The 25,486-nt window shown below is 38.2% G+C and overlaps 1 protein-coding gene across 3 annotated transcripts in view; it reads left to right on the forward strand.

Moving 5' to 3' along the window:
• Positions 1–25,486, forward strand: part of EPHA6 (EPH receptor A6) — a 1,038,562-nt gene that overhangs the window by 708,191 nt on the left and 304,885 nt on the right. For all 3 annotated transcript variants that reach the window (XM_088836271.1, XM_088836272.1, XM_055397929.2), the window contains 3 exons: positions 4,030–4,138; positions 5,603–5,673; positions 12,045–12,170. In XM_088836271.1, the coding sequence (XP_088692397.1) occupies positions 4,030–4,138; positions 5,603–5,673; positions 12,045–12,170 (306 nt within the window). The remainder of the gene's footprint in view (positions 1–4,029; positions 4,139–5,602; positions 5,674–12,044; positions 12,171–25,486) is intronic.

Genomic DNA, 25,486 nt, shown 5'->3' on the forward strand with positions numbered 1-25,486 from the left:
GATTGCAGCCTTAGTAAATAGTGAAATATCACAGTAAAATTGCTCTGAAGGTTTGTGTTGAAAGTGAAAGTGAAAATATTTCATTCAACATTCTCATTTTTACAGACATGAAACCAGGGTCAAGCAAGGCTATGACTGTTCTAGAACATACAACCCAGATGTTCTGTTAGTGAAAATGATGGTATAAAATAGTGGCAATAGTGTGGACTTCAGTTCAATTTACTGGCTCAGTCATGTCTGACTCTTTGCAACCCCATGGACTGCAGCATGCCAGGCTTCCTTGTCCATCAGCAACTCCCAAGCTTGCCCAAACTCATGTCCATTGAGTGGTGTTGCCATTCAGTCATCTCATCCTCCATCATCCCCCTGTCCTCCTGCCTTTAATCCTTCCCATCATCAGGGTCTTTTCCAATGAGTCAGTTCTTCCCATCAGGTGGCCAAAGTATTGGAGCTTCAGCTTCAGCATCAGTCCTTCCAATGAATATTCAGGATTGATTTCCTTTAGGATTAACTAGTTTGATCTCCTTGCAGTCCAAGGGACTCTCAAGAGTCTTCTCCAAGTACAGGCTTTGAGCTTGATAAGGCGTGTGACGTTATGCAAGTAATATAACCACTTAAACTAGGAATAATAATAGTACCCATTTATTAAGACTATTATGCAGATAAATTTGATAATGAATTTGAAATACTAAGCATAATACTAGTGGATAGTTTACTATTAAATATATATGGCTATTGTTGATGATGATGAGATTCATAATGTTTTCATAATCATCCCAGCCCCATCATCTACAGAATTTTACTATAAATGTGTATCACATTATACACTCTTATTTTTAAATATATATTATACATTGTTGTTGTTCAGTCACTCAGTCGTGTCCGACTCTGTGACCCCATGGACTGTAGTCCACCAGGTTCTTCTGTCCATGGGGTTCTCCAGGCAAGTATACTGGAGTGGATTGTCATTCCCTTCTCCAGGGGATCTTCTCAACCCAGTCATCAAACCCATGTCTCCTGTACATGTACACACACAATATTCTTCACAGAGGAGTGTTTAGAATTCCTAGTACAGAGGTTTAATAAATAATTATGCAGAAATACACATTTTTCAAAGTGTCACAACAATAATCTGTTATCCAATTAAAATTTTAATTGAAGCAAAGTTCATAAATATGTAATCACCAGGGTGAAAAATAAGATATATTAGTACTACTGGCATTTTACTATCCAATTATTTAAATTAAACAACACAATTTTCTGTAATGAGGTGATCTGATTTTCCAAAGACAGTCAATTACATAATATTCTCCTCAATCTGAACTTGAATACATGGTCTCAATAAATCCCTTGCTACCTGGCTACCATGAAAATACCTGGTCCAGGTTTAAAATTCTTCAACTATACTATATATTTTAAAAATACACCAGTTTGTAAGTAAATAATGTTTTCTTTTGAACTGCCACCTTCATCTTCAAAAAGTTAATGTTGTTTTCTGTAACATCTGTTCCTTATAATTTGTTATTCAATTCTTTTCAATGAAAAAAAACTGTGATATTTTAAGGCACACATTAATTTATGATATCAGTATTATTTTGAAGATTAGGAAATCCAGTTAGGACCTAATAAAAAACCTTCAGTACATTATTTATTGGATAAAATTCAACTATTTAACTTGGTTCTGTACAGACTGTGAGCTACAACTCAACTCTGAAATAGATTGCCTGAAAATATCTTGATTAAATCATATTGACTAACATCTAATTCCAAGGTTTAGTAAATTTTTACTAAAACCTTAAGATAAATGATCTTGGTGTTTATTTACATTTAGGTTTCTTAAAAATCCTCTTAAATAATTGACTGGTTTCTTACTGATACAGCAATAGCGTTTAAGATTTAGATATTCTCCAGTAGAAATGTCCTTTTTATGAGAAAGTTATTACCATGAATATAAACTTGCACGTAGCTTATCATGTACTTGATTCCCAGAAAAAGATCCACTTCTTTGGAAGTCTTTCTCAGGCTTAATAAATTTAAATTATTATGGTAGAGAGTTAAGTGGTTTGCTTTTCAGTTGTATTCTTTCTTTTGTTCGGTTTGCTGCTTACAACTGATTAGATTAATAATTTTTATAATAATCTAAATAAAAATCAAGCTTTATTCAAGTTAAGGGATATTGGAGGCACTGATTGATTTAATGCTTTAGAATATTGATAACAAACTGAATTATTATTGTGAGTTATAGGAATAGGAAGGAGAAATTTTAAAAATATCTAAAATCTGAATTCTGGTGATAGTCATATGTGAGGTGGATCAAGTTCTATAACTTCTCTGGGCTTCAGTTTCTTTACCTCTGTTATTAAGCAACTACCCATATGCCATCCAATTAAATTATATCTTGTTAAAACTTCAGTAATACAGAGAATGAAAAGTGTCAATGAATTAATGGAAATAAAAAGATTCCTGGAAGGTTAGGAAAGCATGCAGCCCTTGCAGTTTCAGAACAGTTTTGTCAATGAAAGAAGTTATATGTTGTAAACATATATAATCTATACTTTTCTTCAAACAAGGGAGCTTTTACATATCATGTTTTTAATGAATTAAAAAATGACCAGCTTCCCTTGTGGTTCAGCTGGTAAAGAATCTGCCTGCAACGTGGGAGACCTGAGTTCGATACCTGGGTTGGGAAGATCCCCTGGAGAAGGGAAAGGTTACCCACTCCAGTATTCTGGCCTAGAGAATTCCATGGACTGTATAGTCCATAGGTTCGCAAAGAGTGGGACACGACTGAGTGACTTTCACTTTCACTTTTTAATGACTGCTAGTGAAACATCAACTGAAGCGACTTAGCAGCAGCAGCAGCAGTGAAACATCTAAGCACCTACTATATATACTCCTGTGCTATAGAGGTGGGAATTCATAACTTTGATTTTTGAATTAAGCTCTATGAAATGTAAAGAAGTTCATTCTTAAATTATTCAATAATAGTATTTCTATTTTGTGAAAACAGACATTATAACAGTCTGTAAAGTCTGATCTGTTGGTATATGATCAGGCCACTCAAGATGACAGTTCTCTTGCCCTCTTATAGGACTTCTGCTCAACCAGCCCATGGTTCACTTACACCCTACTCACATGACTATCCAATCCTCTTAATTATAGGGTTTAATCAGTAACTGGGCTTCCCTGGAGGCTCAGAGGTTAACGCATCTGCCTCCAATGCGGGAGACCCGGGTTCGATCCCTGGGTCGGGAAGATCCCCTGGAGAAGGAAATGGTAACCCACTCCAGTATTCTTGCCTGGAGAATCCCATGGATGGAGAAGCCTGGTAGGCTACAGTCCACGGGGTCACAAAGAGTCGGACACGACTGAGCGACTGAACAGAACAGAACAGAATCAGTAACTGCCAACATTCTTGTCCCAGCTTCTGGTTACCATGATAACTGATGAGCCAACCTGAAGCCAATTCCCCCTATAAATGGTTACCCCACCTCCACCCCCATTGTGAGGACTACTACTGTGTCCTGGCTGCTGTCTGCTATCTATGATGGGGTGTTGCTACAGGACTTTAAGATTTGTAAGATTCCCTAAGTACTAAACTGTTGTTTCTTTCACTGGCTCCTGGCTTTCCTTTGTCTCTCAGGTGGACACCTACAGGGTTTGCAAGCCTGTGGGTGTAGCCCAACAGTTGACAAATGTGTCCAAAGAAATAGCAATTACATAAGCAAAACCCTTTAGTTCATCTGCTTATTTAATTACACAAAATCTACTTAATCTTAAAATGAGGGGTACTAGGAACCCCTCTGCTTTCTTAGTATTTTTGTAAAAAAAAAAGAAACGGTTATGGGTAGATTAAGAATTCAATCTTCAGCCCTCATTTTGGATCTACATCTTACATGTCAAATAAAGGGCAAATTTGGTGGAATTTTTTGGTGTTCATTACTGTATTTTCAGGGATATAGTAAGTTGTAAAACATTTGGTAGTGAAAGGTCACCCAGGGAAATGTTAATACCTTATCTGTGTTTCAGCTTCTGACATGGCGGCGGAACAGGGGCAGATTCTTGTGATAGCCACCGCGGCAGTGGGAGGATTCACTCTTCTCGTCATTCTTACTCTCTTCTTCTTAATCACTGGCAGGTAACTGAATTATACCAGAATATTTCCAGGATTTGTGGAGAGCCATTCTTATACACTGTGTGTTCCAGGGCTTTTAAACTTAAAGAAATGTAGAAAGAAAATGAAGTCGCTCAGTCGTATCCGACTCTTTGAGACCCCATGTACTGTAGCCTACCAGGTTCCACCATCCATGGGATTATCCAGGCAAGAATACTGGAGTGGGTTGCCATTTCCTTCTCCAGGAGATCTTCCCAACCCAGGGATGGAACATGGGTCTCGCACATGGTAGGCATTGTAGGCAGACGCTTTACCGTCTGAGCCACCAGGGAAGACCCACCTAAGTCAGGGCAGATTCCACTCTTGACAAGTGCACCTTTATGTGGCAACAGGTCCCTGAACCTGAAAGCAACTGAAGACCTGAGAAAAACACTTTGAAAACAATGAATGATAAAATCCTATTCAATAAGTGACTTCTGAGTTTTTCCTTTACTACAATCAAATTATATCATTAAATGGATTTTGCTTGGAAAAAAAAAGTAAACCTGAGAGATAGGCACAACTGTTACATTTATTTGGGATTCCTGAAACAGAATTTGAATACCATTTAAAAAAAAGATTTAATAATGACAAAAATTGAAAGTTGAATATAATTTAGTACAATTTCCATGTTTGCCAATTTATATGACATCAGAAACTTCCTTAACTTTCTATATAAAAAAAAAAAGTTCAGTTACATACGATAAAACATTCATTCTGAAGCATGACTTAAGCACTTGGCTATGGAAGCATTCACTGGAAATTATTCTATGAAAATTTTAAGACATTTGAATAAATATGCAATTTGTCATAGAATCTGAAGCCAAATTCACATTGAAAGATTGGATTGTGCACCACAGGTGTATTCTGTTTAACCATTTGGAATTAGCAGTTTGATGAACTGTCAGATAATATGGATGTTGGTGAATTTTTCATGTTAAAGAAGTCATAGAAGATAAATTCCTGCCTCCATTCTTCAGGACATGATTTTTCTGAGAGAGAAAACAGAACACACTTTTACCAGTTCCAATTTTAAAAAAAAAGAAAGAAAGAAACACTGTGTTCACCACTGAAACTGGAATACAGTTGTCTAAATTTCTGACTTCCTGAATCAAGAGCAATTTTTCCATTGTGACTTTTAAAGCTATTCATCAACTATAGCTGTTAGAGGCCATATAAGGAAAGACATGATTGTCACTGCTTGTTATTAAATATTTTCTAAGCCTCCCATCATTTGGATCAATCAGTCAACTTGAGAGTATTTTATTTTTCTCTGGAGCTAATATTGATATATTAAAAAGAAACTTCTATGGAGTATTTTCTTAAAAGATGTTCTTAAAAGCTATCTTTATGATAAGAATTTTTGCCTATGAGTGAGGAGTATTTTAATTGATATTGGTTCTTATCCAGCATAATTCCTAAATAAAATTCTGTTTACCTCTTATAAAGGTGTCAATGGTACATAAAGGCCAAAATGAAGTCAGAAGAGAAGAGAAGAAAGGACTTACAGAATGGGCATTGTAAGTAGCTCAGTGACTTTCTTCCGTGGTTTTCAGGAGTTCATTTTAAACATCCATGAGCTGAGAAAGCCAAAGAAATTCAGTTCCAACCTTTCAGCATTGAGACTTTTCATCTGGTTTCTAGGTTTTCTAGTGAAAATTGCACCTGCTTCTCATTATATGATATTACCTTTTTCCTAATTCTGCTTTCTTGGAAATACAACTGAATATGCTAAAAATATAAGATGACTGGTTATATCTACTTATTTACCACTCACAATGGCTCCAAAACATTAGTTGGTTTTATTTCGTGGATCATTAGCTGTAGAAATAGTAAGGTATTCTTGTTCCTTCTTGTAGGCACTGTCATTTAACATACAACAAATCAATTTAAAATTCATTAACACTAGAAAATCAGCTCTTTAACTCTTAGAATATGTATGAAATCCTTGAGCTGACAACAAGGTTATATTCATTTGAAGGATCTCTTCTGAAGTAAGCTATAATTACCACTATAGTTGGTTTGATAATTGCCACCCCCCCCCAACACCCACCTCCACCTCCAAATTGCAAACTACTTTGTCAAGGCAGTTTCTCTGTCATGAGACACTGAATCAACAAGAAAGGGATGTTCTCTAATTAATCATAGTATAGAGATAACATGTGAAGCAAGTTGCTTAACTATTTAAACTCATCTTCTGTTTCAAATTGAGCTAAAGTAAAGCTAAAGTAATAAGGGACTTTTCAACCCATATTACCCTTCAGAGAATGGAAAGGATTTAAAAGAAAAATTTATAAACTAGAGGGTTGCTTTATTCTAAGATTCACATGACTTCTCTGAGCAGGGTCTGAGGACCAGCTGCCATCAAAGTTTTCACCCTTTCCCACCTATGTTCAGACTCAGAAGGTCCAGAGTAGGGCTAAGAGATAAGCATTTTTAGCAAACTCTCTTATGTGCTTTTTTCACACAAAGATTTTGAGGCTCACTGCCCTGGCAGGGAAGGGAGAACTGAGACAGCTGATACCAGTCATGCGATGAGCCGAAAATAATGTAGGCAGATGCAGAAACCTGGATCTAGACACTTGGTCCAGTGACTTAAACTGAGAAACCTCAAGATTCACTGCAGGACATTTACTACTGAATTGCAGAAGAAAAAGTTGCTCTTGAGCATCTGTTTTTACCTGTTTTCCAACTATAAGCTTAATATAAACTGAACCAGATGGTCCCAGCAAGAAGCAATGAAAATAACCTGAGGAAGCCAAGAAGATAGAAGAAAGATAACAAATAGATATGTAAGAAGACACAAATAAGTAGTAACAAGATATTCAAAATTTGAACTGTCTGGGTTTTTTGCTATACTAAATAAATTGTGTATACAAGAAAAAAAAAGTGATACTAAGCAGTTTATTCTGTAGATATGTATATCACTTTAAATTATTAAATGGTTGAATTGTTAAAACTATTCATAAGTTAATAAATGGCATGTGTTATCTGTGCATAAAGTAATGTTATCAACATGACCATATAGATTTAATCATCTAGTAGTAGCCACTGGATTTGAACTTAGAGCACTCAGTCTGAAATCACAACTCCTACTGTTACAAAAATATCGTTAAGAGTATGAACTAGAAGTATAAATTATCTGTTCTCATTTTCTCCAATCTAAAGTCAAATTCTTGAGTTCAAGAAGTCAAGAAAAGCATAGCATTTCATAATCAGTCAAGTCCATCTAGAAATATGCTTTACTGGTATGATTTTGGGAAATGCTGTTCTTCTCATTGGTGCTTATCTAGTATTAGAAGACAGGAGGCAAAAAGTAATGAAAGAACAGGCATGGAAAAACTCATGAAGCAAATTACTGCTAATGAGCTTTTCATCACCTTCTCTAAACTCATTTTATCACCTTTTGTTTGCTTTTGAGTTTTTCTTGCAAGAACATGTTTCTAAGACCTGGACAATGCTTATCTCAGAGTGTTGTATGACTTTCAAAATCTAAAAAGCGAAAAAAAATAAAGTATAATTTATATGCAATAAATATAGTACTGATCTTTTAACCCCTACTAATCCTTATTCAGTAAAGGTTGACTGTGTGATCATTGCCTATAAAACCATAGCTAAGGAAATGTGTAAAGATGTCCTCTAAGAAATGATCTCCTGTCCTCTAGGAACTAACTGTCTAAAGTAGAAAGCAGAAACTAGTGAACAAAGCAGAGAAATATCTACTGGAGTCTGTGACTTCACATAGAAGTTGCAAATTAATATGTACCCAGACATCCAAGTTTTCCAGCCACCCCTATCCATCTTCCTAACTGCCCATGACTGTGAGTATCCTCACCCCCACCATAAAGAGGAGTACCTATACAGTCAGTGACTGGATTTGGGCCTTTGATTCTTATCCCTTCCTCCAGGATGGACAGTGGGTCCTTTCCAGGAAAATGTGCAATTTGGCCATAGTAGCAACTACCAGATCACAGGAAACATCTATGATCTGTAAGGTAGTGGTCCTCCATGTTGCTGTGCCATGGAGTCTGTGCTTTATTACCTAAGAGTTTCTGAAAGGTGAGAGACCACAGGAATAGGACATGAGTTCAAGAAAACCTAGTGCCTTAGAGTAAAAAAAGTCCAGGAGGGAATCATAGTTCAGTTCAGAGGCTCAGTCGTGTCTGACTCTTTGCGACCCCATGGACTGAAGCACTCCAGGCTTCCCTGTCTATCACCAACTCCTGGATCCTGCTCAAACTAATGTCCCTTGAGTCAGAGATGCCATCCAACCATCTCATCCTCTATTGTCCCCTTCCTCTCCTGCCTTCAGTCTTTCCCAGCATCAAGGTCTTTTCTAGTGAGTCAGTCCTTCGCATCATGTGGCCCAAGTATTGGAGCTTCAGCTTCAGCATCCGTCCTTCCAAGAATATTCAGGGCTGATTTCCTTTAGGATGGATTGGTTTGATCTCCTTGCAGTCCAAAGGACCCTCAAGAGTGTTCTCCAAAACCACAGTTCCTTAGGAGGGACTCGAAGGGGCTTGTTGGTTTGTTTTGGTAGAAGGTTCATGCTTTGTTTCTCCCATGTCTGGAGCTACATTAAAAGTAAAATATATGGGCTCTAGTGGCTAAGTGCAACACTTTCACAGTATCATCTTTTAAGATATAAAATAGCTCAACTGAGATTCCATCACCTCCACTAGCTTTGTTCTAAGTGATGCTTCCTAAGGCCCACTTGACTTCACATTCCAGGATGTCTGGCTCTACATGAGTGGTCACACCATCATGATTATCTGGGTCATGAAGATCTTTTTTTGACAGTTCTTCTGTGTATTCTTGCCACCCCTTCTTAATATCTTCAGCTTCTGTTAAGTCCATACCATTTCTGTCCTTTATTGAGCCCATCTTTGCATGAAGTTTTCCCTTGGAATCTCTAATTTTCTTGAAGATATTTCTAGTCTTCCCCATTCTATTGTTTTCCTCTATTTTTTTGCCCTGATCACTGAGGAAGGCTTTCTTGTCTCTCCTTGCTATTCGTTGAAACTCTGCATTCAAGTGGGTATATCTTTCCTTTTCTCCTTTGCTTCTGGCTTCTCTTCTTTTCACAGCTATTTGTAAGGCCTCCTCAGACAGCCATTTTGTATTTCTTTTTCTTGGGAATGATCTTGTTCCCTATCTCTTGGACAATGTCACGAACCTCCCTCCATATTTCATCAAGTACTCTGTCAATCAGATCTAGTCCCTTACATTTATTTATCACTTCTACTGTATGGACTGGAAAAGGTCAGTTTTCATTCCAATCCCAAAGAAAGGCAATGCCAAAGAATGCTCAAACTACTGCACAGTTGCATTCATCTCACACACTAGTAAAGTAATGCTCAAAATTCTCAAAGCCAGGCTCAGCAATACATGAACCATGAACTTCCAGATGTTCAAGCTGGTTTTAGAAAAGGCAGAGGAACCAGAGATCAAATTGCCAACAACTGCTGGATCATCAAAAAAGCAAGAGAGTTCCAGGAAAAAAAGCCTACTTCTGCTTAATTGACTATGCCAAAACCTTTGACTGCATGGATCACAATAAACTGTGGAAAATTCTGAAAGAGTTGGGAATACCAGACCACCTGACCTGCCTCTTGAGAAACCTGTATGCAGGTCAGGAAGCAATAGTTAGAACTGGACATGGAACAACAGACTGGTTCCAGATAGGAAAAGGAGTACATCAAGGCTGTATATTGTCACCCTGCTTATTTAACTTATATGCAGAGTACATCACGAGAAATGCTGGGCTGGAAGAAGCAGAATCTGGAATCAAGATTGGCGGGAGAAATATCAATAACCTCAGATATGCAGATGGCACCCTTATGGCAGAAAGTGAAGAAAACTAAAGAGCCTCTTGATGAAATTGAAAGAGGAGAGTGAAAAGTTGGGTTAAAGCTCAGCATTCAGAAAACTAAGATCATGGCATCTGGTCCCATCACTTCATGGGAAAAAGATGGGGAAACAGTGAAAACAGTGGCTGACTAATTTTTTTGGTGGCAGGGAGTGGGAGCTCCAAAATTACTGCAGTTGGTGACTGCAGCCATGAAATTAAAAGAGACTTACTCCTTGGAAGGAAAGTTATGACCAACCTAGACAACATATTGAAAAGCAGAGATGTTACTTTGCCAACAAAGGTCCGTCTAGTCAAGGTTTTGGTTTTTGCAGTAGTCATGGATGGATGTGAGAGTTGGACTATAAAGAAAGCTGAATGCTGAAAAATTGATGCTTTTGAACTGTGGTGTTGGAGAAGACTCTTGAGAGTCCCTTGGACTGCAAGGAGATCCAACCAATCCATCCTAAAGGAGATCGGTCCTGAGTGTTCACTGGAAGGACTGATGTTTAAGCTGAAACTCCAATACTTTGGCCACCTAATGTGAAGAGCTGACTCATTGAAAGACCCTGATGCTGGGAAAGATTGAAGGCAGGGGGAGAAGGGGACGACAGAGGATGAGATGGTTGGATGGCATCACCAACTCAATGGACATGAGTTTGAGTAAACCCCAGGAGTTGGTGATGGATAGGGAGGCCTGGCTTGCTGCAGTCCATGGGGTCACGAAGAGTCGGATACAACTGAGCAACTGAACTAACTGAGTGGCTAAGTGAGCTGATTAAAATTTTTACAGAAATATAATAAAAATATGTCTTATTGAATTTATCAGCTCACTCTCTTTGAAACCACCAGGTCATTTTATATCAACAGTTATACAAATAAAATTTTGATTTCGGGTGGCATGGATGGGCACAAAATTATTAAAGATAATGATTATAAAAGATAATTGAATTTAAGTTATTAATAATATTGCCTAACAACTCAATTAAAAGATGGTGAGAGGAGCTGAATAGACATTTTTATAAAGAAGGCATACAGAATGGTATTTGACACATGGAGAGATGTTCAACATCACTAATCATAAGGAAATAAAAATCAAACCCACAATGAGATATCACCTCATATATGTCAGAATGTTTATTATCAAAAAGACAACAAAGAATAAGTGTGGGCAAGGATATAGAGAAGAGGAAACGCTCATGTACTATGGGCAGGAGGGTAAACTGGTGCAGACACTATGGAAAACAGGATGGCGGTTCCTCACAAAATTAAAAATAGAAATATCATACCATCCAACAATTCAAATTCTGGATATTTTTCTGAAGAAAACAAAAATACTAAATTGAAAAATGTGTGCATTCTTGGGCTCAAAGCAGTATTATTTACAATAACTATCATTTGGAAGTGGCCTAAGTGTCATCTTTATTCACCTATCCATAGGTGAGTGAATAAAGAAGATGTGATATATATGTATAATGTAATACTACTTGGCTATAAAGAAGAATAAAATCTTGCCTCTTGTGACAAAATGAATGGATGTAGAGCGCATTATATGAAGTAAAATAGGGCAGACAGAAAGACCATATGATTTCATTTATATGTGAAATCGAAAAAACAAAACAAAAGGACTAGCATAACAAAATAGAAACAAACTCATAAATACAGAAAACAAATGGGTGATTGCCAGACAGGAGGAGACTGAGGGAATGAGTAAAATAAGTGAGGGAGATTGAGATACAAACTTCCAGTTATTAAATAAATCATGGGTATGTAATACACAGTACAGGCACAGTAGTCCATACAATTTTAATAGCTTTGTATGGTGGCAGATGGTAATTCGACTTATTGTTGTGATCATTTTATAATGTATAAAATGTTGTGTCACTATATTGTACACCTGAAACTAACATAATACTGTGAGTCTTTTATACTTCAATTTTAAAAAAAGAATGACTAGTATGTCACTCTCCATTTTAACTATTCACAGGATGTGTTATTTGCTGGAATACTCTTAAACTAATTCAGTCTTTTATTCTGTTGCAGTACGCTTCCCAGGAATTAAAACTTACATAGATCCAGATACATATGAAGACCCGTCCCTAGCAATCCATGAATTTGCAAAGGAGATTGATCCATCAAGAATACGCATTGAGAGAGTCATTGGGGCAGGTAAACTTTAAGTCTACACTTTTGAAATTATGATTCCTTGATGGTTTTGTAACTGGTTTATCAACATAATATTTTAAATCTTAGCAGTTTTAGTGAAAAAAAAATTAATGCAAAGTAAAATTATCTTGTATATATGATGTTATTGTTTTAAAAAGTATTGCTAGTTCCCAAATTCAGTTTCCAAACAATGAGAAAATTCACAAACATTTTTAGCATCCTGTAGTCATCCTTTCAGTATCGAAATAAATTGCAATGAAACTAGAGTGATTCAGGAATTTATTTTGTAAATGCAACTTCAGGAGATTTTCATAGGTTACTGTACTTACTCCCCAGTATCTACAGACAAATACTATAATTAGTATTCACAGTGATGACCTTGAGGTTCTGCAAGATCCAGAAGTGTTCTGAGACTCACTGAGTATAAAATTCAGTTCAATATAGTTTTATATCCCTTTAATGCAAACTAATGATTGTCCCTAGTAGAAATTCAAATGCTCAGAACACTATATTATTCAGTTATTCTAGATAAATACAAATTTACTATGAATCAGCCCTCAAGAATTTCTTCTGTACGTTTGGGGTGGAGGCCAAGCCAATATAACAAAGAGACCTCAGAATAAAAACATGTTCCTCTTTCAAGTCCTTGTCCAAAGGACAAGATGAATAATCCGTGCTGTCAGAGAAGCTGTCATTCAGAAGGTCTTAAAAGGACCAGGGTTCCTCCTATTTTTTGCTCTGCCTTCCCCTAGCATGTTTTCCTCCTCTGAATGGTAAAGGCTGATCACCAGCACAGCTACCTTCTGATCTCTGAGAAGGAAAAGGAAGGGGTTTGGACTCTGGTTTTGCCTTTAGGAAAATTAGCTTTGTCTTTAAGGTAATAACTTGGAAATAGCAAACAGGAATCAACAACCCAAATACAATTATGTGGATACATCTAAAAGCAAGAGAGTTTGGAAATATAATCTCTGACTGGGCAGCCATGCATGCAGCTAAAAGGGGGAGTGGAATGTGCTACTAAGCAGAAAAGAAAGACTGGATCCTGAAGGAGGATGTCAGTCTCCTCTAGGTACTAGGTATATATCTGTGTAATCCTTTAAAGAGAGCAGAGCATCCCATTCCAGCTGGCTATTGTGTCCTTGCAAAGAGCAAAAGGCTTTCTTTATTTCAAAACTCTTCTTCACCAGAAGGGCTGGCTACATAATTTGCAGGGACCAGTGCAAACAACAAATGTTACTGTAGTTCAGTTAGTTGTGTTCGACTCTCTGCAAGCCCATGGACTGCAGCACTTCAGGCTTCCCTGCCCTAACAAATGTAGAGTTCTTTGTTAAAAAGATTATTAAGAATTTCAAGACAGTGACAACAGAGCATTCAACAAACAGCAGGACCCTTCTAAACTCAAAGTTCTGGCTGACCACACCCAAGAAGCTGACTGTTGCCCATGTACACAGAGAGCTAGCACTGTATTGAGAACTCCAGGAATATTTGAAGAGAGCCCTTTCTTATGTCATTTCGCTCCCATTGCCTGATGGGTCGTATCTCCTCCAAGGCCTGTTCTCACTCTGAAAGCTGACACAAGGGTTCTATCCACTTAAGTCTTAATGCTTTATAGCGATAGAGGCTGTCTTATCAGAAAGATTAAGAACCTGGAATGGAACCAGATTCTCTATTCTCTTCTGCCCAACATAAAGTGTATCAATAGGCATTAAAGGCATAATTGAAAAGAGTGACTGATTATACCCATTTAGTTTGGGAGTTCGTTTCCTTAAGACAGCAGAGAAATAGAAGAAAAAGGAGGTTGAGTGATTCCATTAAACCCTATATTTGGCTTTCTTCCTCTGGCCCCTGAGAAAAAGTCATATGACCTTTTATTCGGTATTATTCCATACTCATGTAGATTCAGGAGAATCATTTCTTATAAGCTTTTGTGCATAGATTAAGCACGAATGTCTGAAATCATAATGTTGAGAGATAAGCATCAAGTATCTGAGGTGTAAACTGTCAACTGAAAAAAAAATGCACAATTTAGAAACTCTGAATTGAGTTCATTCATTGTCGTATTAAGAACTGTAGCCTGGAAAGCAGTTTCTCAATAGCTCTGAGAAACTGTTGTCAAAGGGGTATTTGACAAATGGGGTGCCTGCAACCAGGCACACATGTCCTATCTCCCTAGGAGGTAGCTGCCTGTCATGAGGCACAATCTTAGTTAATGGTTTTAGTGCTTTTCTAAGTTTAAGAAGATACAAGAATCCAGGTTCATAAAAAATTTCTCCAAAAAAATTAACTCTCTGAAGTCTTGTTCTGCCAGTTTTCCCAGAGCACAGAGTGCCTCATTCCTGATCTCTACCCTGAAACCCTTTTCAGTCAGTTCAGTTCAGTTCAGTCGCTCAGTCGTGTCCGACTCTTTGCGACCCCATGAATCACAGCACGCCAGGCCTCCCTGTCCATCACCAACTCCCGGAGTTCACGCAAACTCATGTCCATCGAGTCTGGTATATACTAAAGGTCAGTGACTGCAGTGGCTTATGACTGATCCCTGTAGAGCCAGATGGCTAGTGCTGGTGACATTCTTTAGCTTGCAAAACAGATACATTCAGTTTTTCTTTATTGTTTGGGTTTTAACCAAAATATAATTTTATCCTGTAAAAAATATGACAGATACTGCCAAAGCAAGCGATAACTATTAAAGAGACTATTTTAATTTCATGATCTCCCTAACCTGTCTGAACTCTACAAGTCAGAGTGGGATTCTTTCCGTTTGGCAAAGAAAGAAGTATAGGTATATAGAGTTAACATCAAGTCTCTTATATTTATTCATCTGCAACTATTTCAACTTTCAAACAATATACTAAGTGATCTTTTACTGTCTATCTTCAGAAGAATCATAAAAATAAAAATGAGAAAAACCTGTTGTATTATAACTTCCCTCTTTGTGCCCCTAGCCTGTACTACTCTACTGTTCAGTTCTGTTCAGATCAGTTCAGTCGCTCAATCGTGTCCGACTCTCTGCAACCCCATGAATCACAGCACACCAGGCCTCCCTGTCCATCACCAACTCCCGGAGTACACTCAAACTCATGTCCATAGAGTTGGCGATGCCATCCAGATATCTCATTCTCTGTCGTCCCCTACTCCTCCTGCCCCCAAACCCTCCCAGCATCAGAGTCTTTTCCAGTGAGTCAACTTGTCGCATGAGGTGGCCAAAGTATTGCAGTTTCAGCTTCAGCATCAGTCCCTCCAATGAACACCCAGGATTGATCTCCTTTAAAATGGACTGGTTGGATCTCCTTGCAGTCTAAGGGACTCTCAAGAGTCTTCTCCAGCACCACAGTTCAAAAGCATCAATACTTCGGCGATCAGCTTTCTTCACAGTCCAACTCTCACATCCATACATGACCACGGGAAAAACCATAGCCTTGACTAGACGGACCTTGGTTGGCAAAGTAATGTCTCTGCTTTTTAATATACTATCAAGGTTGGTCATAAATTTCCTTCCAAGGAGTAAGCGTCTTTTAATTTCATGGCTGCAATCAGCATCTGCAGTGATTTTGGAGCCCCCAAAAATAAAGTCTGACACTGTTTCCACTGTTTTTCCATCTATTTCCCATGAAGTGATGGGACCAGATGCCATGATCTTCGTTTTCTGAATGTTGAGCTTCAAGCCAACCTTTTCACTCTCCTTTCACTTTTATCAAGAGGCTTTTGAATTCCTCTTCACTTTCTGCCATAAGGGTGGTGTCATCTGCATATCTGAGGTTATTGATTTTTCTCCCAACAATCTTGATTCCAGCTTGTGCTTCTTCCAGCCCAGCATTCCTCATGATGTACTCTGAATATAAGTTAAATAAGCAAGGTGACAATATACAGCCTTGATGTACTCCTTTTCCTATTTGGAACCAGTCTGTTGTTCCATGTACAGTTCTGACTGTTGCTTCCTGACCTGCATACAGGTTTCTCAAGAGGCAGGTCAGGTGCTCTGGTATTCCCATCTCTTTCAGAATGTTCCACAGTTTATTGTGATCCACACAGTCAAAGACTTTGGCATAGTCAACGAAGCAGAAATAGATGTTTTTCTGGAACTCTCTTGCTTTCTCCATGATCCAACGGATGTTGGCAATTTGATCTCAGGTGCCTCTGCCTTTTCTAAAACCTGCTTGAACATCTGGGAGTTCACGGTTCACATATTGCTGAAGCCTGGCTTGGAGAATTTTGAGCATGACTTTACTAGCGTGTGAGATGAGTGCAATTGTGTGGTAGTCTGAACATTCTTTGGCATTGCCTTTCTTTGGGATTGGAATGAAGACTGACCTTTTCCAGTCCTGTGGCCACTGCTGAGTTTTCCAAATTTGCTGGCATATTGAGTGTAGCACTTTCACAGCATCATATTTCAAGATTTGAAATAGCTCAATTGGATTTCCATCACCTCCACTAGTTTTGTTCATAGTGATGCTTTCTAAGGCCCACTTGACTTCACATTCCAAGTTGTCTGGTTCTAGGTCAGTGATCACGTTATCGTGACTATCATGGTCGTGAAGATCTTTTTTGTATAGTTCTACTGTTAGTTAATCACTGCAGATGCTGATTGCAGCCATGAAATTAAAAGACGCTTACTCCTTGGAAGGAAAGTTATGACCAACCTTGATAGTATATTAAAAAGCAGAGACATTACTTTGCCAACAAAGGTCCGTCTAGTCAAGGCTATGGTTTTTCCCGTGGTCATGTATGGATGTGAGAGTTGGACTGTGAAGAAAGCTGATGGCCGAAGAATCGATGCTTTTGAACTGTGGTGTTGGAGAAGACTCTTGAGAGTCCCTTGTACTGCTAGGAGATCCAACCAGTCCATTCTAAAGGAGATCAATCCTGGGTGTTCATTGGAAGGACTGATGCTAAAGCTGAAACTGCAATACTTTGGCCATCTCATGCTACGAGTTGACTCACTGGAAAAGACTCTGATGCTAGGAAAGGTTGGGGGCGGGAGAAGGGGACTACAGAGAATGAGATGGCGGGATGGCATCACCGACTCTGTGGACATGAGTTTGAGTGAACTCCGGGAGTTGGTGATGGACAGGGAGGCCTGGCATGCCGTGATTCATGGGGTCGCGGAGAGTCAAACACAACTGAGCTACTGAACTGAACTGAACTGAACTGTTAGTTAACCTCATTAAGTCACATTCCTAAAGCTCTGTTTACTTGGGAAAGTCTAATGAATATGTGCGCACCTCCCACAGCAGCAGTATGGAAAAAGCCTGCAATGCAGGAGACCCCAGTTTGATTCCTGGGTCAGGAAGATCCCCTGGAGAAGGGATAGCCTACCCACTCCAGTATTCTTGGGCTTCCCTGGTGGCTCAGCTGCTAAAGAATCTGCCTGCAATGCAGGAGACCTGAGATCGATCCCTGGTTTGGGAAGATCCCTTGGAGAAGGGAAAGGCTACCAACTCCAGTATTCTGGCCTGAAGAATTCCATGGACTGTATAGAACATGCGGTTCACAAAGAGTTTGACACAACTGAGTGACTTTCATCATCATCATCAATTTAAGGAATTAATAGTTTTCTAACATTCATGACATTGTAAGGGAGGAAAAGTTTTCCTCTATCCTTCTAGGGTCTTTGGCTGGTCTGTTAATTAAATTGGCATAAGATGGGTTAATGGGAGAAAACAATTCTAATTCTGTACTACAAAATCCCCACAGAAGATAATAACAGGCTCCCCCTGACAGGCAGGCAACTGAAGCTTGTATGCCATTTTGAGCTAAGAAGAAGAGGGTGGGGTTTGGGGTTTCAAAGGAAGGAAGACTATTCATAGAGGATAGAAAGAGCAGACGTTCGGTAAGCAAACATTTGCCAAGCCTTACAGAGATGATGGGTTACAGAGGAATTAGGCAACTAACCCTTAGTCTTTGTGGTTATCTTTGTGTTAGCTCTCTTCTGGACCAGGCCCTCCATCTAAGCCGTCTGAGGCAGTTAAGGGAATGGTATAAAGATCTCCTTCATTCTGTTGGGCCTTGATTATCTTCAGTTCAAAATACTCCATACTGCCAGAGTGGCACATTCTGGGACGACCTGCTCTGAACCTCAGGAATGTAATTGTACAACTTGTTACTTGCCCAACGTTTTACTGTAAATACTTTCCTCTGGTTGTTTCGTATTCTTTATTTTTTCCCCACCTATTTGTTTCTTCTCAGATTCCATTTCCTCCTCATCTGTGTGCATTAGGTATCCCTATTCCCCTTGGAAGAGTAAATTACCGACTGAAGGGGAAATGTAGATTCTGTAGAGAGGGAGGTGTGGTGGGGAGGATGGGAAAGAGAGGTGAGATTTCAGATCTTGGCAATTGTCAGGTGAAAGATATTAATATCAGGTCCCATGAAGCCACTGAGAGTAGCAGTAAGAAGGACACCTAGATTCACAAGTCATTGCTGAGGGAAAATCTGCATGGCCTGCATGTTTTTTGGCAAAGAAATAGTTAAGAATGCTTTGCAGGTTTCTAGTTGGGAGAAACTATGTATTATCATTAAAAGTGAAAGTGAAATCACTCAGTCCTGTCCTACTCTTTGTAACCCCGTGGACTGTAGTCTGCCAGGCTTCTCCATCCATGGGATAACCCAGGCGAGAATACTGGAGCGGATTGTGATTTCCTTCTCTAGCGGATCTTCCTGACCCAGGGACCAAACCTGTGTCTCCCACGTTGAAGACAGACTCTTTACTGTCTGAACCACCAGGGAAGCCCATGTGTAATCATTAAGTATTTCTTAAATGTGTTATTAAAAAGTGAACCCCAAAATAGTCACATTAAAATTTTGAGAAAGAAAAGAGCATGGAAAATAATACCACACCTAACCCATGACATTTCTTAAGAAGTCTACTGAAAAATGTTTATTACATGACTAATATCTACTTTAAAAAAGGCACTATGCTAATTAGTTTATTCATATTAAGTCGCTGTGCTTATCAAACACATATGTATTCACCCTGCATTCACAACCTTTGTCCTGGGTTTTCAACTTTATAACCATTCAAATACTATGGGACAGATTTTAGAAAATTTAATTTATCCTATTTCTGCTGCTGCTGCTGCTAAGTCGCTTCAGTCGTGTCCGACTCTGTGCGACCCCATAGATGGCAGCTGACCAGGCTCCGCCATCCCTGGGATTCTCCAGGCAAGAACACTGGAGTGGGTTGCCATTTCCTTCTCCATTTCTAGGCTGTACATATTGCTGTATGCATATATTCTTAAAAAATGTTTTTCCTGTCAGTGTAAATTTTGCTATTTTTAAAAATATGTCTTCTAGAACACTTTTTTATATCACTATTATATTTAATAGTGGCAGCTTATCTTTGTTCATCAATATAGGTCTGAATTTCCATGAAAATGCACATTTCCATTTAAATGAAGTGAGGAGCTCTGTTGCATAGGAGACTATCAAGATCATCTATCTCTTTTGACTTTCTGCATCATAAAATGAAATACTGTGGGCAGAGGACTGTAAAACAGAAATTCCCAAGTTAAAAGCGCCAAGTGAGATTAGGGTAGAATCATTATTTTACACATATCTTGAGAGATAATGAGAAAACTAGTAATCAAAATTTTAGTCATGAGCTGAAAAAGGTCATTGAAAGGCTATTCCTTTTTCAGGGCAGTACTGAACCTAAACCATTCTATAAAGAGTATCTATAATTTTGAAATATTATTTTATTGAAAAAAAATCATTCTGTGTCTCTAAGTCCACAGGGCACCCTTCTTATATTTGACTTTCCCTCTTTCCCTGGTCTCAATGGAAACGCACAATCTCTCCCTTTCCCTCTTTCCCTAATCCCGGTGGAAATGCATAATCTCTCCCTGTCATTCATATTCTATCCCTTTATCTATTCAAAAGTCATTACTGTCTCCACTATCAGCTTTCTCTTCTCCTGGCTTACTGTCACCATATTTTTTTCTTTTCCTTGAAAAGTCAGGAAGTTTTAACTGTTGGTTTCTCAGCAATCATATACAGGTAAAAGAAAGTCAAAAGTACAACAAAAAGGATATAAAAAGTGAGTGTTAAATCAATGAGTTTTTTCATCCTAATATATTGTCATTCCTATTTGAGCTCATAGTCACACATGATAATATGCAAGGCACACTGCTTACTATATATGCCTTTCTTAATTTTCTGGCATTCCCCAGCCAGCCACCTCACTAACCAAAAATCTATTATTTTAGATTAAAACTCATAAATTTTAAATTCTCTCATCCCCTTTTCTGTTTTTGTTCCTCTTCTACAGCCACAGTACATCTTTTATAATGAGAAATGTAGGCAGTATGCCAGCTTTGGTTTCACAATTCACTTTTTGCAAAAAGGAACTTGAATTTATGGCTCATTTCCTCTATATTTAGATGAGATGATCCTATCAGATACAGATTTTCTCCTTGCTTTCAACTTAAAGAATTTGTGAGAGAGGTCAGATTCATTTTCCTTTTTATTCTTGGAAACTCCTTTGTCCAACCAGTAGACTAAAAGTAGGATCAACAACAGATTCTGGCATGACTTTTGTGCCTTTTATTCAATAATTTCATAGTTTTCTAAATCAAATAATGAAATGAAAGATGGGTTTTACACTATGGACAAAAAGTTAAATCAGTCAATCTAAGAAATAAATGGAAAATTTTATTTGAGCCAATTTGAGGATTATAACCTGCCTCTTGAGAAACCTGTATGCAGGTCAGGAAGCAACAGTCAGAACTGTACATGGAACAACAGAATGGTTCCAAATAGGAAAAGGAGTACGTCAAGGCTGTATATTGTCACCTTGCTTATTTAACTTATATGCAGAGTACATCATGAGGAATGCTGGGCTGGAAGAAACACAAGCTGGAATCAAGATTGTTGGGAGAAAAATCAATAACCTCAGATATGCAGATGACACCACCCTTATGGCAGAAAGTGAAGAGGAATTCAAAAGCCTCTTGATAAAAGTGAAAGAGGAGAGTGAAAAGGTTGGCTTGAAGCTCAACATTCAGAAAACGAAGATCATGGCATCTGGTCCCATCACTTCATGGGAAATAGATGGAAAAACAGTGGAAACAGTGTCAGACTTTATTTTGGGGGGCTCCAAAATCACTGCAGATGCTGATTGCAGCCATGAAATTAAAAGACGCTTACTCCTTGGAAGGAAATTTATGACCAACCTAGATAGTATATTAAAAAGCAGAGACATTACTTTGCCAACCAAGGTCCGTCTAGTCAAGGCTATGGTTTTTCCCGTGGTCATGTATGGATGTGAGAGTTGGACTGTGAAGAAAGCTGAGTGCTGAAGAATTGATGCTTTTGAACTGTGGTGTTGGAGAAGACTCTTGAGAGTCCCTTGTACTGCTAGGAGATCCAACCAGTCCATTCTAAAGGAGATCAATCCTGGGTGTTCTTTGGAAGGACTGATGCTGAAGCTGAAACTCCAATACTTTGGCCAGCTCATGCGATGAGTTGACTCACTGGAAAAGACTCTGATGCTGGGAAAGGTTGGGGGCGGGAGGAGAAGGGGACGACGGAGAATGAGATGGCTGGATGGCATCACCGACTCTGTGGACATGAGTTTGAGTGAACTCCGGGAATTGGTGATGGACAGGGAGGCCTGGCGTGCTGTAATTCATGGGGTTGCGCAGAGTCGGACACGACTGAGCGACTGAACTGAACTGAGGATTATAACTTGGGCCAAGCATCTCAGAAAGCGCTGAAAATTATTCTACCTGTTAGAAGTCAAGGCACAGTTATATAATTTTTTTGAGGGCTGTACATCAAAGTACTTATTATTGACATTTTGTATAATCCAGATCTAAGTGACATCATGGTGGGCCATGTGACTCCTTACAAGGTGAAGAAGCAATGTTATCTTTTAAAGAGTTGTCTTATTTGTGCTACGAGAATGTTGCTGTTAATGGTTCAGCAGGTATTTCTGCCCATGGCGGGGGCGGGGGAGGGTCTGGTTGATAATGCAAAAACACAATACACAGTGGTGGGAGAGAGGAGGTCAAAAAGGGCAGAAAAGAATTTTTGTTTAAATTTTTCTTGTTTTGCCATAATATATGGATTTGATTCTACAACCCATTCTCCCTAATAGTATGATATTAATAAAAAAGACAGACTGAAGCCAGGCAGATACAGGCTGAAATCCCAGCTTTGCTGCTAATTCATTCAGTGACCTTCCGCAGTTTACTGATCCTCAGAAATTTGCTTTCTTTGTCTACAAAATAGATGCATAATAATAATAGCTATCTTGCAGAATTAATGTAAGGATTAGCGATAACACATATGGAGGTCTAGTCATACTATAGATATTCAATAAAAGTTTGGAAACATGAATATTAATCAAAAAAGATATAGTTTTAATATTCATTTGATAAGGATAAGAAGAATGATACTCTGTGCCCAACTCTAAATATTTTATGATATAAATCTGCTCATGAAAAATTCAGAATCCAATTCCTTAGTTAACTGGAATGATAGCCATGATATTTGGAGTTTGTTTAAAATTAGTAATTAAAAATAAACTTTCATTTTTGTTAGTACAGTAAGAACTTTGACCAAATCAACAAGTGATTTTCTTTTTTCTTTTTAAAGAACTCAAAATTTAATTTTTCCTACATCTTGTGAGGCTATAATTATCATATATATGTTTTTTTTTTTAAATAGCAACTAAAATTTTTATTTAATAAATGGTACAAAGGACAGTGCCAAAAACATTAACAGTTAAAATTTCACCAAAATAAAAAATACTATAGAATACACAGTTGTAAAAAGCTACATTAAGTTATTTTACAACTGCCTCAGGCTGCAAAAAGAAAAAAAAACCAATGCCATACCTAAGTTATCCCTCTCTCAAAATAATGCCATTTATGTTATAAACCATGAGCACCCCATCAAAAGACGGGAACTGCTTTTGATAATTCAGTGGCCATATTGTTGAAAGGGCAACAATTAGACCTTTGGGGCTTTACACAGAGTTAGAGTTCCTATCAGAGAGACAACAGCACCACAACCATACTGAATCCTCATATATGTTTATTTTTTATTTAAACTTAATAAGCCATAAGATGAAATGAGTTTAACAAAACCAATGTTAATCAACTTTAAGGTAATTTTATTTTACTTATATTTCAACACTAGATCTTATTTGGGGGGCCATTTAGTGTACATGTGCTAGTTTACATATATCAATACAATTCCTAATCTTACAAGTTGCCTCATCATAGTAGTTTGAGAAACTTGTTGTTATTGCTCAGTCACTCAGTCATGTGTCCAATTCTTTGTGACCCCATGGACTGCAGCATGCCAGGCTTCCCTGTCCTTCAGTATCACCTGGACTTTGCTTACACTCATGTCCATTGAGTCGATGATGCCATCCAACCATCTCATCCTCTGTCGCCCCCTTCTCCTGCTGACCTCAATCTTTCCCAGAGTCAGGGTCTTTTCCAATGAGCTGGCTCTTTGCATCAGGTGGCCAAAGTATTGGAGCTTCATTTGCAGAATCAGTCCTTCCAATGAATATTCAGGGTTTATTTCCTTTAGGATTGACTGATTTCATCTCCATGAAGTCCACAAGATTCTCAAGATTCTTCTCCAGCACTGCAGTTCGAAAGCATCAGTTCATCGCTCAGCCTTCTTTTATGACTTAGAAAGTGCATAACGATTAAAGAAAAGAGAATTATTTTTTGCTTTTATTGGGCAACTAATAAAAATAAACATAAAATGCCTTTCTAGTTCATGATTGTTATGAGAAGCAAATGAGATAAAATAAATTCTAATTGACCATCCACCCTTTATCAGAACACTACCAATGAAATTCTTCACTACCTTTCTGAGAAGACTGTTCCCTTAGGAGCATTTCCAATAAATCGATAATCTTTGTGAGTATGCTTCCTTATAGCCCTGTATGTAACCTTATAACACTACCCACTGGTACTTGTTCTGCAGAATTGAACTTATACACAGTAAACCTAAGCCTTCTTCTTTTCTACTCCATGACCCTTCAAAGATTTGAAGACAACATATGTGAACCTCATAAATCATCCTTTTCCTGCCTAAATTGTCTAAACCTTTCAACCATTTCTGTCTGACATGACTCTGGATACTTCATCATTCTGATAACCTTCCTCGGGAGAACTAGTTTTTCTCTAAATCTTTTCAGAATTGAGCCTAATATTCCAAATATTTTCTAATCAGCACAGAGACCAGGGCTAGCACCTTTCCTGCTGGGCCTCAATTAATGCAACCTGGGTTTGCATTTGCTTTTTGAACATCTGCCAGACACTGTTGGCACTGGAACAGTTTACCACCAGCTTATCCCCAGTGGTCTTTCTCAAATGAGTTGCTTTTAAGCCAGGCCTGTTTCTGTACTTGTCCAGTTGACTTTATGATGCTGAGTGCAAGGCTGTATTTTATTTATATGCCCACACTATGTATCTATATAAACCATATATATTATCTATCCAGACTTGTGTATGTTTTCTCATAGTCCCACTTTATAAATATTCCTATTGAATTTCATTATGTTTATACAAGTGAATTTTCCTAAATTCTCCAGGCCCTTCTCCATCTCAGTTAGATGAGCCAATAGACTTGTCCTTTCCAATGTTATCCCCAAGTTGTTGTGCCTCAAAATTTAGCTGTGTGAGCTCAGAGCTCCCTGTGCAGCAATGAGTTAGTACACTTTCTAATTTTTTTCTTTATTGGGATAGATAATTGTGTTTGTATTGTTGGAATTCTGTATCTTATAGGTGCTGATCCCTCATTCTTTATAAAATCTCCAATCATGAATCTGTACCCAATCCGTGGACACTTTTTAAACTGCCACTCTGAAATTTAACATCTACAATCATGGACAAGACTTTTTCCTATGCTATTATGTATCTTAAAATAATCAGTTTTTCCCAAGTTCACACTTCAGAGGGCTTTATTCAGAACTAAATCAAAGTAACAGTTCCTGATGATTTTTGAAAGATGGAAACAGCAGCAAGGCAGGTATTTATGATCTTTACAGCTCCTCATTTATCACTTTCATGATGAAATAAATAAACTCACAGGATGGGAAAGTGTGTTATGTAACGATTGTTTAGAACTTGAAGCACATGGGCTTTCCAGGTGGTCTAATGCAGTTCTTTGTTTAAATGGAATCCTCTGATATTTTGTTCCTGCCAGAATCGATCATGTTTAACTCCCTTCCTTCATCCTATCAAGAAAGGTAGTCACTCTTTGGTAATAATAATAAGCAAGAGTTATTAAAGTTTATAAGCTTGAGATAAGCTTTACTTGTATTATCATCTTTCAGTCCTCCTAATGCTAATTGT

Source organism: Moschus berezovskii, chromosome 1, assembly GCF_049115385.1.
Source record: "Moschus berezovskii isolate FMDL1 chromosome 1, NW_MosBer_1.0, whole genome shotgun sequence".
Classification (NCBI taxonomy): domain Eukaryota; kingdom Metazoa; phylum Chordata; class Mammalia; order Artiodactyla; family Moschidae; genus Moschus; species Moschus berezovskii.